Here is a 15,342-nt window from a genome sequence, read left to right as displayed (position 1 = left end):
TTCCAGGGCCCAGACAAGGCGCGCTCCCAGCTCCTGATCCTGGACCGCGGCTTCGACCCCAGCTCCCCTGTGCTTCATGAACTGACTTTTCAAGCTATGAGTTATGACCTGCTGCCCATCGAAAATGATGTATACAAGTAAGTATGTGGACCCGGTGCGGCTTTGCAGACAAACGGAATGCGCCTCTAATCTAAGAGAAAGGACGTCTTTCATCCTAGGGAAAGCGGTGCGTTGAAGTAGTCTTGCTAATGAGCCTGCACGCTTTTCTGTGAGTCCCCAAATCCACTTGGCATTAGCAGCTGGGAGCTCGTGCCCCTTTGGGGGAGAACAAGAACTTTAGATCTTTAGTTCACGGCTCATGTCACCTCAGCTCAGAGCCTGCTTGAGGGGTTCATATGTTGGGTGTGTGTGTCTACGCGTGCACGTGCGTGCGTATCTTATTCAGAGGTAAAACTTCTTAATTATAGGTCATGAAATATGATGATAAAATATATCAACAGAAGTTTCTTACTGAACTTTATTTGCAAAAAGGAGCTGTTTTCATTATAAACAACATTTTTCTTGGTAACAATTACCCAAAACTCAGTTTCTAAAAACTAATTTTTCTTTTTTTGGAAACAGACTGTATTGTTCTCATGTCATTTATTTTATAACATTAATCATAAAGATAGTGGTTTCAAAATGAAGCTTCTAAACATATGACTGAATGTCAGTTTTTCTCCCTCTTGGTACCTGTAATTCTTGCTTTCCCTTAGATGTTCGTGATTTCACATGTAAAAATATGCTGAGGACCTGTCGCAGGCACCTGATTTTAAAACTGAAAATTTAGGTACCACACATTTGAGGGTGAGATCGGTCCTTCCCAGGAAGGAGCAAGCGTGATCTTTGCTTTTCCCTTACAAGTATCTCCGAACCCACCTGTATCCTGGCTTGAGCACATACCAGGTGACCCCGCAGATTTTAAAACAGAGCTTCAAGTCCACTGACTCTGGCTCTCTCCCTGCCCGAGAAACTGCTGCCGTGTCAGGTGCTGATCCAGCACACCTGCTAGGGACAGTGCCCCATCAGATGGTCGCAGGCCTGTGGTGGGATCATCCATGAGAACGTCTGTCTGCTGAGGACTGTAAGCTCTTGTCTGTTGTAGATCGGAGGGGGTTGGATGAATTTCATGGGGACGTCTCCTCTCTAGGTACGAGACGAGTGGCATCGGAGAGGCACGGGTGAAGGAAGTGCTCCTGGACGAGGATGATGACCTGTGGATAGCATTGCGCCATAAGCACATCGCAGAAGTGTCCCAGTAAGAGCCCCTTGCCTCCGCCCCTCCCCAGGGACCCCAGCCAGCCCTGCCACCCCAGCTCCAGGGCTCACCCCAGAGTACAGGGCGAGACCTTTCTCCAGGTGGCAGTTGCTAATGTGCACACACTGGGCAACTTGCCCGGAGCCGCTCAGTGGATGAATTCGCCAACATGCTAACCAGCGATGATGAATCCCTTCTAATCTCAGCTTGAGCTACGCCAGTTTCACCAAATGAGAAAATCTATTCTGTGTTTAGGTGGCTCTTCGTAGTTTTAGAATATATCCGTAACTCTCAGGAAATGCTTTGTAAACACTAATTGTTTAAAGCCAATGCCTGGGACGTCTGGCTGGCTCAGTCAGTAGAACATGCGACTCTTGATCTAAGGGTCGTGAGTTCAAGCCCACGTTGGACATAGAGCCGACTTATAAATGAATGAATGAATAAATGAATGAATGAATGAATGAATGAATGAATGAAGAGAAGGAGGGAGGGAAGGAAGGAAGGAAGGTCCTTCCATTGAAAGATCCAGATTCCACTGTATCAGTTTGATTTTCTTTTACATGATTTTCTTTTGTATAGCCGCTGTGTGATCTTCTTCCGCTATTGTTATTCCTAAAATTTCCAAGCAAGAGCTGACGTGTATATACGGAACCCGTACCTTGCTCTGAAAATGTTTCAAAATGTTCCTGACACCTAAATTTTTTTTTTGTAGATTTTGTTTGAGAGAGAGAGACAGAGCACAGTGGGGGGGGGGGCAGAGGCCAAGGGAGAAGCAGACTCTGTGCTGAGCAGGGAGCCCTGCCAGACCAGCACGGGGCTCCACCCCAGGACCCCAAGACCATGACCTGAGCCAAAGTCGGATGCTTAACCATCTGGGCCACTCAGGTGCCCCTAACACCTGAATGTTTTTGTAAGACGTTTAAGCTATAGATAATAATTCTGCTTTTGCAGAAAGACATTCTCTCTGCTATGTTGAGTTGGTGATGTCCTCAGTAAATTCACAAGGAAGAGTGGGAAAAGAACACAGTCTGGGATAGTTCAGTTGTTCAGAAAAGTGGTCCCCAAACTTTTTGGATCATTCAACCTTAGGAAAATGTTGCTTCACTTTCCAATATGCAAGTTTATTTATGAATTAACTATGTAATTGATTGTAGTACGTATGTTTTATAGTATATACAAAAACATAAATTTAAGAAGGATGGAGTAAAATAAACATAAATAGATGTACTAACAATTTGTTCTCTCGAATCATCCCGTACCCGCCCCCCCCCGGAGACCCTGGTTTAGAATATTAGTTAGGAAAATGATGTGTCCCCTCTCTCTCCCTCAAAAACCACTTTAAATGCATACCTTACTGGCAGGAAAGTTGCCACGTATTCCTAAAGGAAGAATCTAGCACCACTTCCGTAGCAGCCACGTGGAGACCCAATGTGTTGCTGTGAAACTTAGCTGCCTCCTTCTGTCTTCTAGGGAGGTCACCCGTTCTCTGAAAGATTTTTCTTCCAGCAAGAGAATGAATACTGGAGAGAAGGTAAATGCATGCTAGAGCGCCCGTGTCCTTTAGGCTAATCCCTGTCTTCCTTCTGGGGGCCGCCGGCAGGGCACCTCCTTGGCACAGGACTAGTGAGTTAGGAGATCATCGTCCCCTCTTCATCTAATATCCTTTTGTCTTACTTTTGCATTCAAGATTGAGATCAAGACATCTTTTGATGTCTATAGAGATCTTCATTTTATTACTCTGAGAATTAATATATACTGTTTTAGATCATAATTCAGTTTAAGCCTTAAGAACCATGGAACCTTTTTTAGCTTGTGGTGGAATTAGAACTCATAACTTGCCTGGTCCTCTCCTCATCCTCACTGTTGATCAGACATGCTTTACCCATCGTGGTCAAAGCAAATACAGCTCTGATTGTGTCAGTCCCTTGCTTAAAACCATTTGGTGACTCTGTTCCAGTAGAGTCAAGTCTTACCCAGGGACACACCTTACAGCACTGGGCCACCAGGCTCCCCAGACTCTCAGGTCTGCCCCCCACCCTCTTGCACCCACCGCCTTGCTCCAGCCATGCCTCAGTTCCTGGGCCTTGCCTTGTGAAGTCCTGGTCCTTTGGCTCAGGCATCATTTTCTCCGGGAAACCGTCCCTACTCCTCCCTAGACTGGTGAGGTGCCTCTCTGCGCCTCCGCACCCACACTCGGGATTTTCTGGAGAACACTAACCCTCTCAGTCGGAGTGGCTCGTCTGCTAGATGGTAGCTCCACAAAGGCAAGAAGGTCTCTTTTTTGTTCATTTTACTCCTGTGTCTCCAGCACCTAACCTGGCATATAGTAGTAACTCAATACATTTTTGTTGGCTAAGAGTAGAATTAGGTGGGTCACACAGTTAGCAAGTAAACAGACCCCTTTCACCTGACAGGATGCACATCCCAGCCATTTCCCACGGTCTTCCTTCTTTCTACCTGTCTACACAACCGTAGAGCCTACAGCCTTTCTGCTGGGATGAAATGTGAATTCAGTTTCAAGACTGCTTGAGCTGAGTGTGCTGAAGAGCAGCGCGAAAAAGAAAAATTGCTCTTTCCTGGCAAGAATTATGCTCTCAGTAACTTTCTAGTCCAATAAGTAAAACATAATTGCTACACTTCGGAGTTCAGTTGCCCACCTATAAGATAGTTGTGGTATTTGGATCAATAATTTTTCGAACCAGAGGCCTGGAAATCTAAACCCACGGTGATCTTGGATTTAACAGATTCATCTCGAGAGTTTCTGAGCGTGCATTTGGGAAGTCTGGTGCTGGCTGCTGTCCTGCCTGGCGCCCACCACACTTGCACAGCCTCTTAGGTCAGGGCCATTGCAGTGAGACCCTGTTTTCCTTCCCCTTGTAGACCACCATGCGGGACCTGTCCCAGATGTTGAAGAAGATGCCCCAGTACCAGAAAGAGCTCAGCAAGGTACGACGATCCCAGTGACGGATTTGAATATTCAGTATAAACAGTTGTAGTAAAACCTCTCAGAACCCTGCTGTACTAACTGATACATTGAAATCCACAGATTTTTAATTAACTTCCAGTTTTATTAGGAAAAGCTGAAAGGCTGGATAGCTTATTTCCTATGACTTTCTTTTCTCCTCTTCATCGTTTTCTCTCTTTATCCTTCAATTCCTCACCTCAGGGGCTCTCCCCTGGGCTGCTTCAGTGCGCTTATGACATGGCAGCTGGCATCCCCCAGAGTGAGTGACCCGAGGGAGAGAGCCAGGAGGAAGTCACAGGGCTTTTTCCGTCCTGACCTGGAGCGTCCGACATCCCATCCTACACTCTCTGTTAGAAGTGAATCACTGAATCCAGCCGACGCCCAAGGAGGGGGGAATTAAGCTCCACCTCCTAGAAGGAGGGGTGTCAAAGAATTCGTGGACACATTGTAGAACCCTCATACCATCCTACCCCCATAAAGGATAACTCCTCCACTTGCCTCCTTTAGAATGTGGTTTGTCCCTCTCTTGACATAGAATTTTCTGTCATGATGTTTGTGTTCCTGCTGGAATGCATGTTTTATCTCCTTTATGAGGCCGGAGTCTCCTTGGTGCATTGCATAGTGTTCCTATGTAGTAGGAGCTCAGTAGATGTTGCGCGAGTCACTGAGTGATTTCTTTTTTTTTTTTTTTTTTAAGATTTTATTTATTTATTTGACAGAGATAGAGACAGCCAGCGAGAGAGGGAACACAAGCAGGGGGAGTGGGAGAGGAAGAAGCAGGCTCATAGCAGAGGAGCCTGATGTGGGGCTCGATCCCATAACACCGGGATCACGCCCTGAGCCGAAGGCAGATGCTTAACCGCTGTGCCACCCAGGAGCCCCACTGAGTGATTTCTTGATCACAGACTCTGCTTTTTCCTAGTATTCAACTCACCTGCACCTGGCCGAGGACTGCATGAAGCATTACCAAGGCACCGTGGATAAACTCTGCCGAGTGGAGCAGGTAGGACCTTTTCCTTCTCTTTTTGCTGTGCCCATTGACCGAGCTGAATTATAACTTCTGACCTTGAACATCCCGCAGAATCATAGAATATAGAGATGGGGAAGTCTGCTAGATCACGTTGTCTCAACTCTGGAGCCAGTCAGTGTACTTCCACTCTCAATGGTAGGGACTAGATTGGTCTGGAATGCTGTGTCTTTTGGATTTTGCATATCTGACGTTCTACTGGCTCTCTGGAATGTCTGAAGAGAGATCTATGCATCTCTGAGCCCTACACTGACAAGGCTGGCTGAATTTTATCTTCTGAGTGTGTTTTTCCCCTGCCGTGGCCACACCAGCTTTGGAGACCTAGAGGCTGAGAAAAGCTAGTGCAGTAGCATGTCAGAAACTCGCCCACAGCCTCCCTGATCACGATTAGGACTGAAAGTCAGCAGTTTGGGATTTGAGTTCTGTCACCGATCTGTTTGATGTGCCATTTCTGCCTTATTTTCCTCATCTGCAAAGGGAAATAACAATGCTGCCACATTTTCCAGGAGCGTTGTGTGGAGTCACTAATCCTGGCCGTCCATTCTAGTGTGAGAACGTTTCTCAGCTAGGGTCAGCTTCTATGGCAAGGGAGGGCATTAAGTAAGTGTGAAGCCGCAGTGAGAAAGAACAGCTCAGGTTCTCAGTGTGAAGCTAAGAGTTACATCTTCTGGCACAATGTGACAGGCCAGCTTGGGTTTGTCAGACCTGTCCTGGTTCATTGACGTTCTTCCAAGGGGAAGTGGCCTCTGCGAGAGTCCATCAGTTTCAATGGCGATCTCGGCAAGCACAGGACGTCCTCTTCAACAGAACTGGACTGTCCGGAAAATAGGGCATCCCTCCATCAGTAGAAATGCAGGCGGGATGAATCCTTGGAAGCGTACATCTTTTCAGAAGTGCTCCATGGTATTTGTTGAACTTGTTACGTTTAATTGGACCTTTAGAGAGTATTCAACTCAGGTCTGTTGAGGCTGGTGGTAGCTCTGAGAGGTAAAGGGGTCTGCGGATGCCCACCTTCCTTGACCTGGACAGACCATGAACTCGAGACTGATGGTTATGGACTGGTGGGGTATTTGAGGAGGGAACCTTCAGGCCAGCCCTGTCCGGGCTCCAGGGAGAGTTGCAGCCACTGGTGAACGGTTCTTGGTTTGCTGAGGCCGATGTGCCGCTTTCTCTGGCCTCTCAACAGTGGATCTGACTCTTGCCTGAGTCATGAAGCGGGGGCTCTCACTGTGCTCTCTCTCATCCTCCTTTTGCCAGCCCCTCTCTCCTCCTTCATCTCCCTGGGTTGGATTTGCAGTTTCGGGAGCCCTTGTTTTTCTCCTTGCCCTAAAAGTAGTTGGAAGATTAAAAACAGGTTGAAAACCTGAAGTAGCTAAAACTCAAAAAGCGTGTCCTTCAGTGCCAACGGGGAGCACATGGGGAGAGTCTAGCCAGGCAGCGGCCCCTTAAAATGCCAGGGCTTTTCATGTGTGGGAGGTGCAACCCTTTCAGCCCCCATCCCTCAGCAGGGCTTTGTACCTCTAGGGGCCCCGCCAGGACGGAGGCTTGACCTGAGGAGTCCCTGCAGGTGCACTGGCACTCACCCGGAGGGAGCTGCCTACCTTCAAACAAGATGGCTAAGAAATCATGGTGGTTTCTGTTTTTGCAAAATGAACCCTGGGGCTGTCGTCACTTCTCACTGACGCCATAGAAAACAGTGCTCATGACAGCAGTGCTGATTACGGGGCGTTGCAAGAGCAGAAGCCCCTGCATAGGACCTTCCCCAGCCAAGCAACAAATCCCATTTATGGGCCATCAGTTGTCTCATAGTTCCCATCCATCCAGACTATCACCAGGAATGGGGCCAACATGGTGTGTTTTCTGCAGGACCTGGCCATGGGCACAGATGCTGAAGGGGAGAAGATCAAGGACCCCATGAGAGCCATCGTCCCCATTCTGCTGGATGCAAATGTCAGCACTTACGACAAAATCCGCATCATCCTTCTCTACATCTTTTTGAAGAATGGTAGGAATGGTGGGATAGAGAAGAGGGGATAGGCCCTTGGGCAAATGAGGCGGGTAGGAGAGAGAAGACAAAGCAGAAAAGTAGTTTAGGAGACATGGAAAGGGATATTTAATACAGAGATCCCAGGGGCTCTTTACATTTGGGGAAATGTAGGCAAATCAGTTGCAACTAGAGGCAATAAATTCTAGAGGTGATAAAGGTGTGGCATCTATGGAAGAGGATGGGTGGGAGCAGGGAGAGGCCACTGACTGCAAAGCCAATTTGTGAGAGCGTGTCTGCCAGATCCTTGCATCACATTTGTAATCTCTGCCTTTAAATAACTGATTTTCACGCACACCATAGTTGCCCATAAGTGTCCATTGTGCAGAAGATGGACACTGAGACTCTTGACTTTGAGGTGGGTGGGGGTGGGCAGGCATGGCTGGGAAGCGGGAGACGGATGGAAATATAGACCATAATGGGGCAGTTGCTGATGGTCATAGCCTGGGACAGAGTGGCCAGAGTAGAATCAAAATGCTGATTTTGTCCTCATCTTACATGGAGTTAATGTGAAGATTCATTTCTACTAACCCTGAGGAGAAGAAGGGGCACTGTCCCCCTTCCGGTGATTGGCTCTGCCTCTGAGTGTATGATGCACGGTGGTTGGGTGTGGTGACCGGGGGTCTTGTTTTCGCAGGCATCACTGAGGAGAACCTGAACAAACTGATCCAGCATGCCCAGATCCCCCCAGAGGACAGCGAGATCATCACCAACATGGCACACCTGGGGGTGCCCATCGTCACTGACGTAAGGGGCCTGCCTTGCGTAGGGGGAGGGAGAGGCAAAGGGAAGCTGGCATGTCTTATCGTTTCTCCCCTACTTACTTAACGTGCCTTGTGACACATACACTCAACATTGAGAAAGAGAAAACTATAATCAGAGGAATAAAGGTATAGAGATGTAATAAAATACAAGTGTAACTCCCAGAACCAAGGTGTGCACGTCAAGAAGTTGCACAGGGTCATTAAAGCTGAGCTGTGTCTGAACCAGCCCCAAACAGGAGTCACGCGAGCTTCATCTGCGTCTTGAGGTCAGTCCGACTCTGCCTTTGCACACCCAGGTCCAGCATCTTCTGTGAGGGCGAGAGCACAGTGCTTAGCATCAAGCAGGTTCTCCACTTGGTTCTTCACTGGCGATGGTTCAGAGCCAGGCCAGGGCAGGGTGTCCAGGAAGCCCGACCACATGGCACGCTCTAGAAGAGGCTGGGCGTCAGGTGGCTCCAGAGCTCGAGGAAGAGGCCCGAGCACTGTTCAGCGCTCTCTGCCGGGAACCTCCCTGTATACCTTCTTCCTACGCCGAGTTGTTCACACAACGGTGCTCTGAAGCTGGAGTTGCAAATGCGCTTCTTTTGGAGTCTTAGAGTCAAAAACTGTGTCCCTGAGCCCAGATCAGAGACCCAGAGCTGGAGATAGTTTGGTGTTGTTAGACCATTGTTCACAAGAGGCACCCAAATGGAAACGGAGATGGTTTACTCATGCACCCCGGACTCTCGAAGCAAGATCAAAGGCCAAGTACTACCCAAAGCAGTCTTTTCTCCTATAACTGAAAGCAAACTTATTTTAACTACCAGGATTTTTTTTTAAAGATTTTATTTATTTATTTTAGAGAGATGGAGAGAGAGAGAGAGAATGCATGTGCCAGTGGGGGGAGGGGCAGGGGGAGGGAGAGGGAATCTCAAGTAGACTCTGTGCTGAGTGCAGAGCCTAAAACAGGGCTCCATCTTATGGCCCCGAGATCATGACCTGAGCCAAAATCGAGTCAGAAACTTGACTGACTGACAGCCATCCAGGTGCCCCACTACCAGGATTTTTTTGAATGGCGCTTATATGTTTGACCCACATTTGCCATTTTTCGTGGCTTTAAAGAACCACGTTTGCTCCAGTTTCTTGGGCAAAAGCCCAAGGGGCACATGCTGAACTTTTCCAGGAAAACCCCTCCCACTTCGTACTCTGCCAGTGCTGACTCTCTGAAGGGAGTCCTCGGGAGCGATTTCCAAGGGCCAGCAAAGTCGCAGGGGCCCAGATGACCCCTGACTCCATCTAATCTCGCGTGTGTTTGCACTCAGTCCACGCTGCGCCGCAGGAGCAAGCCCGAGCGGAAGGAGCGCATCAGCGAGCAGACCTACCAGCTCTCGAGGTGGACCCCGATCATTAAAGACATCATGGAGGTCAGCGAGGGAGGGCTGTGAGGGTGTGTGGGGACAGCCAGGGCCTGGGGCTCTTCACTTACAGGCCCAGAGGCCTCCAGCTTCACCTGCTGTGGGGTGGTGGTGATGGCCTGGGGTTCTCTGTCCCGGAGGATTTGTATCCAGTCTCTGGGCTCTTTTAGGCCCCATAGCCTTGTCCTGAGGGTGTAGAAAGAGCCATCCCCAGAGGCCACCAGATGCAGACCCCATGATCCATATGACGTAGCCCCAGAGTAGAGCCCCTCCATGGTGCTGTATCCAAAGAAGCAAACACATCCCGGCATCTACAGGTCAGATGAGTAACCAGTGCCACTGTGGGGGTGGGGGTGTGGAGGGGCCTTCGGGATGCGACCCGAACCAGTCCCTCCCTAAGATTCCCCGCCAGTCAGGGACCCTGCCAGGCATGTTTCTGCCTCTGCTCTTCTGTTCACATCCATGCTTTGCCTGTGGTGCTTTCCCTTTCCACTTCTGAGCCCTGCCTTCCTTCAAAGTCCCCTTCAGGTCTGACCATTCCCATACACTTCCCCCGTCCGACCTCCCAGCACCGCAGAGGCTGCCCTGGACTCCTGTAGTGTGTGTCAGGGACGCTGTTTACATATAGGTATCTGTTCAGTGCTTGGAGTCAGCTGTTTATACCTTGGCCTCCGCCCTCAGCTCATGTGTCGTCTGGCACTGTGCCTTGGACATAGTAGGTGTTTCGTATTTGTGAATGTGAGGTGTCCCTCTGCTCTCTGCTTGTAGCTCGAAGGAACCCTGCTTAGAATCCTGCCCCACTAGATCTTTGGGGTGGGTCTTGGAGCTACCCTGTCCAGCTCCTGCTCCCATAGGTGGACAAGACTGGGGTCCTGACAATGAAGGGACTTTCCCAGAATTCCTTTGTCAATTCAAGCAGTCTGTGTTCCTGCTGACTTATATGTTAAAATAAGTATATTTTAAATATATATAGTGAGTCAACTTCCTATATTTAAAACCCACAAACCAAAAGGATGGGTGAACATGAACATCTAGAAACCAATTACATTTCTTTGTAATGTAATCAAAGCCCACCTCTCTGTTTCATTTGCTCCTTTGTTCTCCTCACTCTTTTCCTGCCCCTGTCCCCAGCCCTGTGAAGAGACGTGTGTAGGCTTCACATGGTAGCTGTTAGGAGGGGTGGAGATTTCTAGACAGCAGGAGGTGCATAGCTGGAATCCACCCACTGGATAATTAGACCCTTGGAAAACTGAAGTGTAAGGTCTTGTCTTGCATGAGAGACCCTGCCTATGCCTAGCTTCTACAAGACTGATGGCAAGTATCAGGAATTTATTGGACAGAATGCAACATTTATAACCTCACAAAGAACTCACATAGAATATACAAGAAAAAAAAAAACAAATTAGAAGGGAAGTAAGAAAAATTAATACAGTTTTGTTTTGTTTTGTATAAGTTTATTTTTTTTAGTAACCCAACATGGGCTTGGACTCAGGACCCCAAGATCAAGAGTCACGTGCTCTTCCAACTGAGCCAGCCAGGCGCCCCATTGCAGTTTTTTGGGTTTTTTTTTTTTTAACTTCTCTTAAAGAAGCAGACCTACAAACCGATCTCAGTGCACCAGCCGATTGTAGAGGATCTGGTCCCTGTGGAACACTGTGCCAGGCACCGGCAGTGGGCAGCAGAGCAGGGCAGCTCTGCTTGTTACAGACTTGGCCATGTCACTTTGCTAAGTGACTTGTTCTTTGAATCATCTTGCCTTGGTTCTGTCGGCCCTTCTCAAACAAAAGGCAAAAGCCCACTATCTGTCTCTTTTCTTTCCAGGACACTATTGAAGACAAACTTGATACCAAGCACTACCCTTATATCTCCACCCGCTCCTCTGCCTCCTTTAGTACCACCGCGGTTAGGTGAGTGGGAATCCTGAGCCAGCCAGGGGAGAAGTGGGACCATCTCTGGTTGGTTGTCAGCCACACGGTAGTCCTGTTATGAAGCAGCAGTATCCACAGGAACCGTCCCACTGCTTTTCATCACAGCCAGAGTGCAGGCCCAGTCCGTGGTGCGGCCTGCGAGGCCCTTCACACTCTGGCTTCCCACTCCACTCTGACTCATTCCTTACTCCTCCCTTTGTTCTCTCCACTTCTGCCACCCTACCTTCCGTCTCTGCACATGACAGGCTTACTTCTGCCTCAGGACCTTTGCACTTGCTTTCCCCTCTGCCTGCAATTATCTGTCCCCAGTGTATGGGGACAGTATATGGCTTGCCCCTAATCTCCACCTTCCCTGACTACCTTTTTTCAACATTACACTACACCAGTGTTCCTAGGTGCACTATTCATAATAGCGCAAAAGTGGAAATGACCCAAATTTCCATCAACTGATAAATGGGTAAACAAAACATGGTGTATTCATACAATGGATATTATCCAGCCAAAGAAAGGAATGAAGCACTGACGCATGCCACAACACGGGTGAAGCTTGGAAACATTATACTAAGTGTAAGAAGCCAGTCACAGAAGTCCACACCTTGTATGATTTCATTTGTGTTAAATGTCCAGAGTGGGCGGATCTGTAGAGACAGAAAGTAGGTGAGCGATTGCTGGGGATGGGGAGCGGGGGGGGGTGCGGGCGTTGAGGTGGGGGAATGGGGAGTGACTGCTAATGGGTATGGACTTTCTGGGGTGATAAAAATGGTCTAAAATTGGTGATGGTCCACAGTTCTGTGACTATACTAAAGACCACTGAATTGTACACACTAAATGAGGGAATTGAATGACATGTGAGTTATCTCTCAATAAAGCTGTTACAGAAAATAGAGGGGAAAAAAATGATAGCCTCCTCCAACCCTCTTCTCCCTCTTCCCTTTTTGTTCACGCCGTGGATTATACCAGCACATCGTATAGTATTTGTGTTTCTCTTGCTTTACTGCCAGTCTCCCCCGACTAGAATGTCAGCCTCACGAGGGTGGGGATTTGTGTCTGTTTTAGCCTCAGTTGCTAAAACAGAGCCCGGCACATAGTAGGTGCTCAGTGTATTCTGCTTTCGCTTTTGATTAATCAATTGAAGGGAATGAATGTGCTGTCTGCATAGAGCTGCGTTTCTCAGAATCATTCCTGATGCAAATGTAGATGACAAGTGTGGATGCCTTGGGTTTGTTGGGTTTCTGCCACGTACCTGGTGACGCTCAGATATCTCAGCTTGGAGATGTGAGTAGACACAATCCATCCTTCTGTCCCTGGGTTCTCCCAACACTGTGTGTTCTCTTGGTCGCTCATGGTATCTTCTGGGGTCTGTTTTCAAAAGCGTTTCCTCTTTTTCTCCTCCCTGCCATGCATCGGGAAGCCTTCCCTGCTGTGCTCTGCGATGACGTCTGAAGGCATTTTGCCTCCAGAGTCTTCTTGGCCTCCCTCGTCTATGTGGCCCAGGCTGTTCCCTGACCACAGCAGCATCTGTTACCTTTCCTGAGGTGGCAGCCTCCAAGCCAGGTGCAGCTCTGTTTTTCTCTGACTGCGAGAACCTGGGGTGACTCCTGAGAACAGTCAAGGCTGAATGAACATTAGAACTTGGGACAGGAGCATCGCTAGCTCCAAAGAGGGTGCGCTGGGCCCTGGAGTAGCACGCAGCTCGCGGGATGAACGCTCTACAGCCTTATCCCCCTGCTCGCACTTTGCCTGCCTGTCTTCTCTCTGGCCTCCCAGCCTGCTGCCCTCACTTTTAGACCTTCTCTTGGGCCAAGGCTGGAGGCCCACGTGGCCCCTGTGTCATTGCATATCCCCTCTGATGCCAGTGGAGGCCAAATGTTGATTGCCAACATTGGAGTAAAATTCAAAATCCCCAGTAGTGCCGCGGCCAGGCAGTGTGACAATGGCAGACTATCAAAGGATGCTCTCCGTGTTGACCCACATGTGCCCCCGGCACCTTCAGGATTGGAAAGTGACTTTACTGCTTTCATTAGTCAGGGAGAAGGGTGGAGATTTCACTAGAGACTCGCTCTCCTTGTTTTGCTTTTTGTTTTGTTTCCCCCATTTTCTTAACCTGGGAGCAACCCATTTCTCATTGTTTCTGAGGACAAGGTGAAGACTTACTAAGAGAAGCCCAGGGACGGGGGGCCCCTCTGGGAACCATCCCACCACTGAAATGCCTGTCTTTCAGGGGCAGCTCAGTGTCACGTCTCCTGGGAAGACTTCTCCAGTGATGCCCGGATGATGCTAGAAGGCCCTCCCCTGAGTGTGTCCCAGTAGCACTGAGCTCCTCTGTAGCACGATTCTGACCTGCTTCCTTCTCCCCACCCACCCCAGTTAAACCAAGAGCTCTTGGTGGGCACGGCTGACTCTCCCTCGGGTCGGCACCTTGGTGCTGGAGGAGACCGTGGCCCAGTGAGGTGCTCAGTGCGTGAATCAGCGTGCCAGCCTGAAGACGGGCCTTGACTCCGTCGTCACCACTCACTGCCAGCAGAGTGTTCCAGACAAGCCTAGAAACCCATACGCTCGAGGGCAGAAGCCTGACGGCCACCGTGAGGGGAGAAGCTGTGGAATGTAACACATCAAACTTTAAAGCTAACTTGAGCCTGCCTGTTTCCAAGAGAGTGACAAGCTCACAGCGTGAGCGGCCAGAACCCTTGATAATGTGCACAGCGGTTCAGCTCAACCAACACTTACTACTACTCTGTTTTGGTCACTGGTGTACAGAATGAATGTGTAAATAAGTCACCGAGGTATGAAGTGCTAAATACTTAAGTGCAGATAAACATAATTAATCTCTCTCTCTCTCTTTTCCTCTCTCTCCCTTCTCCCCTTCCTCTCCCTTCTCCCTCTCTCCCCTGACCCCAGCGCCCGCTATGGGCACTGGCATAAGAATAAGGCCCCAGGGGAGTACCGCAGTGGTCCCCGCCTCATTATTTTCATCCTTGGGGGCGTGAGCCTGAACGAGATGCGTTGTGCTTACGAGGTGACCCAAGCCAATGGAAAGTGGGAAGTGCTAATAGGTGAGTGGGGGCATGTGTTCTAGAGGGAAGGGGCTGCTTCATCGCACTTTGACCCATTCCGTGCTTTGGTGTTTCATTCTGTCTTCGATTCTCCATTGCCCTTGCAAAACTTAGTCTCTAGACAAGTTTGTGGACAGCAGCAGCTAAGGGGCAAAAGGTTCTTTCCTCGTGTCTGCGCTGTGTCTCGTGATGAGAGGCAGCTGCAAGCGGTGGGAAGCACCTGATCACAGACTCCACCACACCCACACTCCCATCCCTGCTCGCCCACTGCCAAGTGGGTCACCTTGAGCAAGCGCCCCACGTCTCCATGCTGCGATTTTGTTACCCAACCAAACCGGGTTTAAGAACACCCACTTAACAGCCTCGTTACTGGGCCTGAGGTGGGACTTGTCAGATTCCTGGCATTGGGCCTCCTATCCAGAAGATGCTCAGTGGATGGAAGGTATATTATCGCCCCCTCCTTTATCTGTCAGTTGGAGATAGACAGCATGCGAGCAGATATTGCCCGAAACTTACAGGCCTGATTGCTGGACTCTGCTAAGGGGCCTACGACTTCTAGGCCGGCCATACCCTTTCTGACATTTCCTTTCCAGAAGAAAGGAAGCTGCTCTTTAGAACTGACTTAAGGCAGTGGAAGACTTTATTCCTTTTTCATGCCTGCAGGAGTTTCCACAGTTTCTAGGGCTGGATGGGGAAGAGTGAGCTGAGAAAAATCGTGCTTTCCCCAGATGCCTTCCTTTTGCCCCATCTTGCCCTTACTGGAATGGATTGCACCTGCCCGGGCTGCCTCTTGACATTGACAGAAGGCTGTCGGCACAACTGCCCTGGCCTTGCCCCAATCTCTATAAGCTGTGTCAGTTTTACACCTCC

General features: G+C 49.3%; 1 protein-coding gene across 5 annotated transcripts in view; it reads left to right on the top strand.

The window, feature by feature from the left end:
- STXBP1 (syntaxin binding protein 1) overlaps nt 1–15,342 on the top strand; it is a 65,392-nt gene that overhangs the window by 41,921 nt on the left and 8,129 nt on the right. For 2 of the 5 annotated variants that reach the window (XM_045770985.2, XM_087869355.1), the window contains exons 9-18: nt 7–137; nt 1,190–1,297; nt 2,768–2,828; nt 4,178–4,243; nt 5,185–5,265; nt 7,156–7,294; nt 7,971–8,080; nt 9,399–9,500; nt 11,313–11,398; nt 14,318–14,472. In XM_045770985.2, coding sequence (XP_045626941.1) covers nt 7–137; nt 1,190–1,297; nt 2,768–2,828; nt 4,178–4,243; nt 5,185–5,265; nt 7,156–7,294; nt 7,971–8,080; nt 9,399–9,500; nt 11,313–11,398; nt 14,318–14,472 — 1,039 coding nt within the window. The other 3 variants (XM_087869352.1, XM_087869351.1, XM_087869354.1) reach the window with 3 other exon arrangements.

Source organism: Ursus americanus, chromosome 18 (assembly GCF_024610735.1).
Source record: "Ursus americanus isolate L20-20 chromosome 18, mUrsAme1.1.p, whole genome shotgun sequence".
Taxonomy (NCBI): domain Eukaryota; kingdom Metazoa; phylum Chordata; class Mammalia; order Carnivora; family Ursidae; genus Ursus; species Ursus americanus.
Note: the sequence above shows the minus strand (reverse complement) of the source record. Positions and strands in the feature narration are given on the sequence as shown.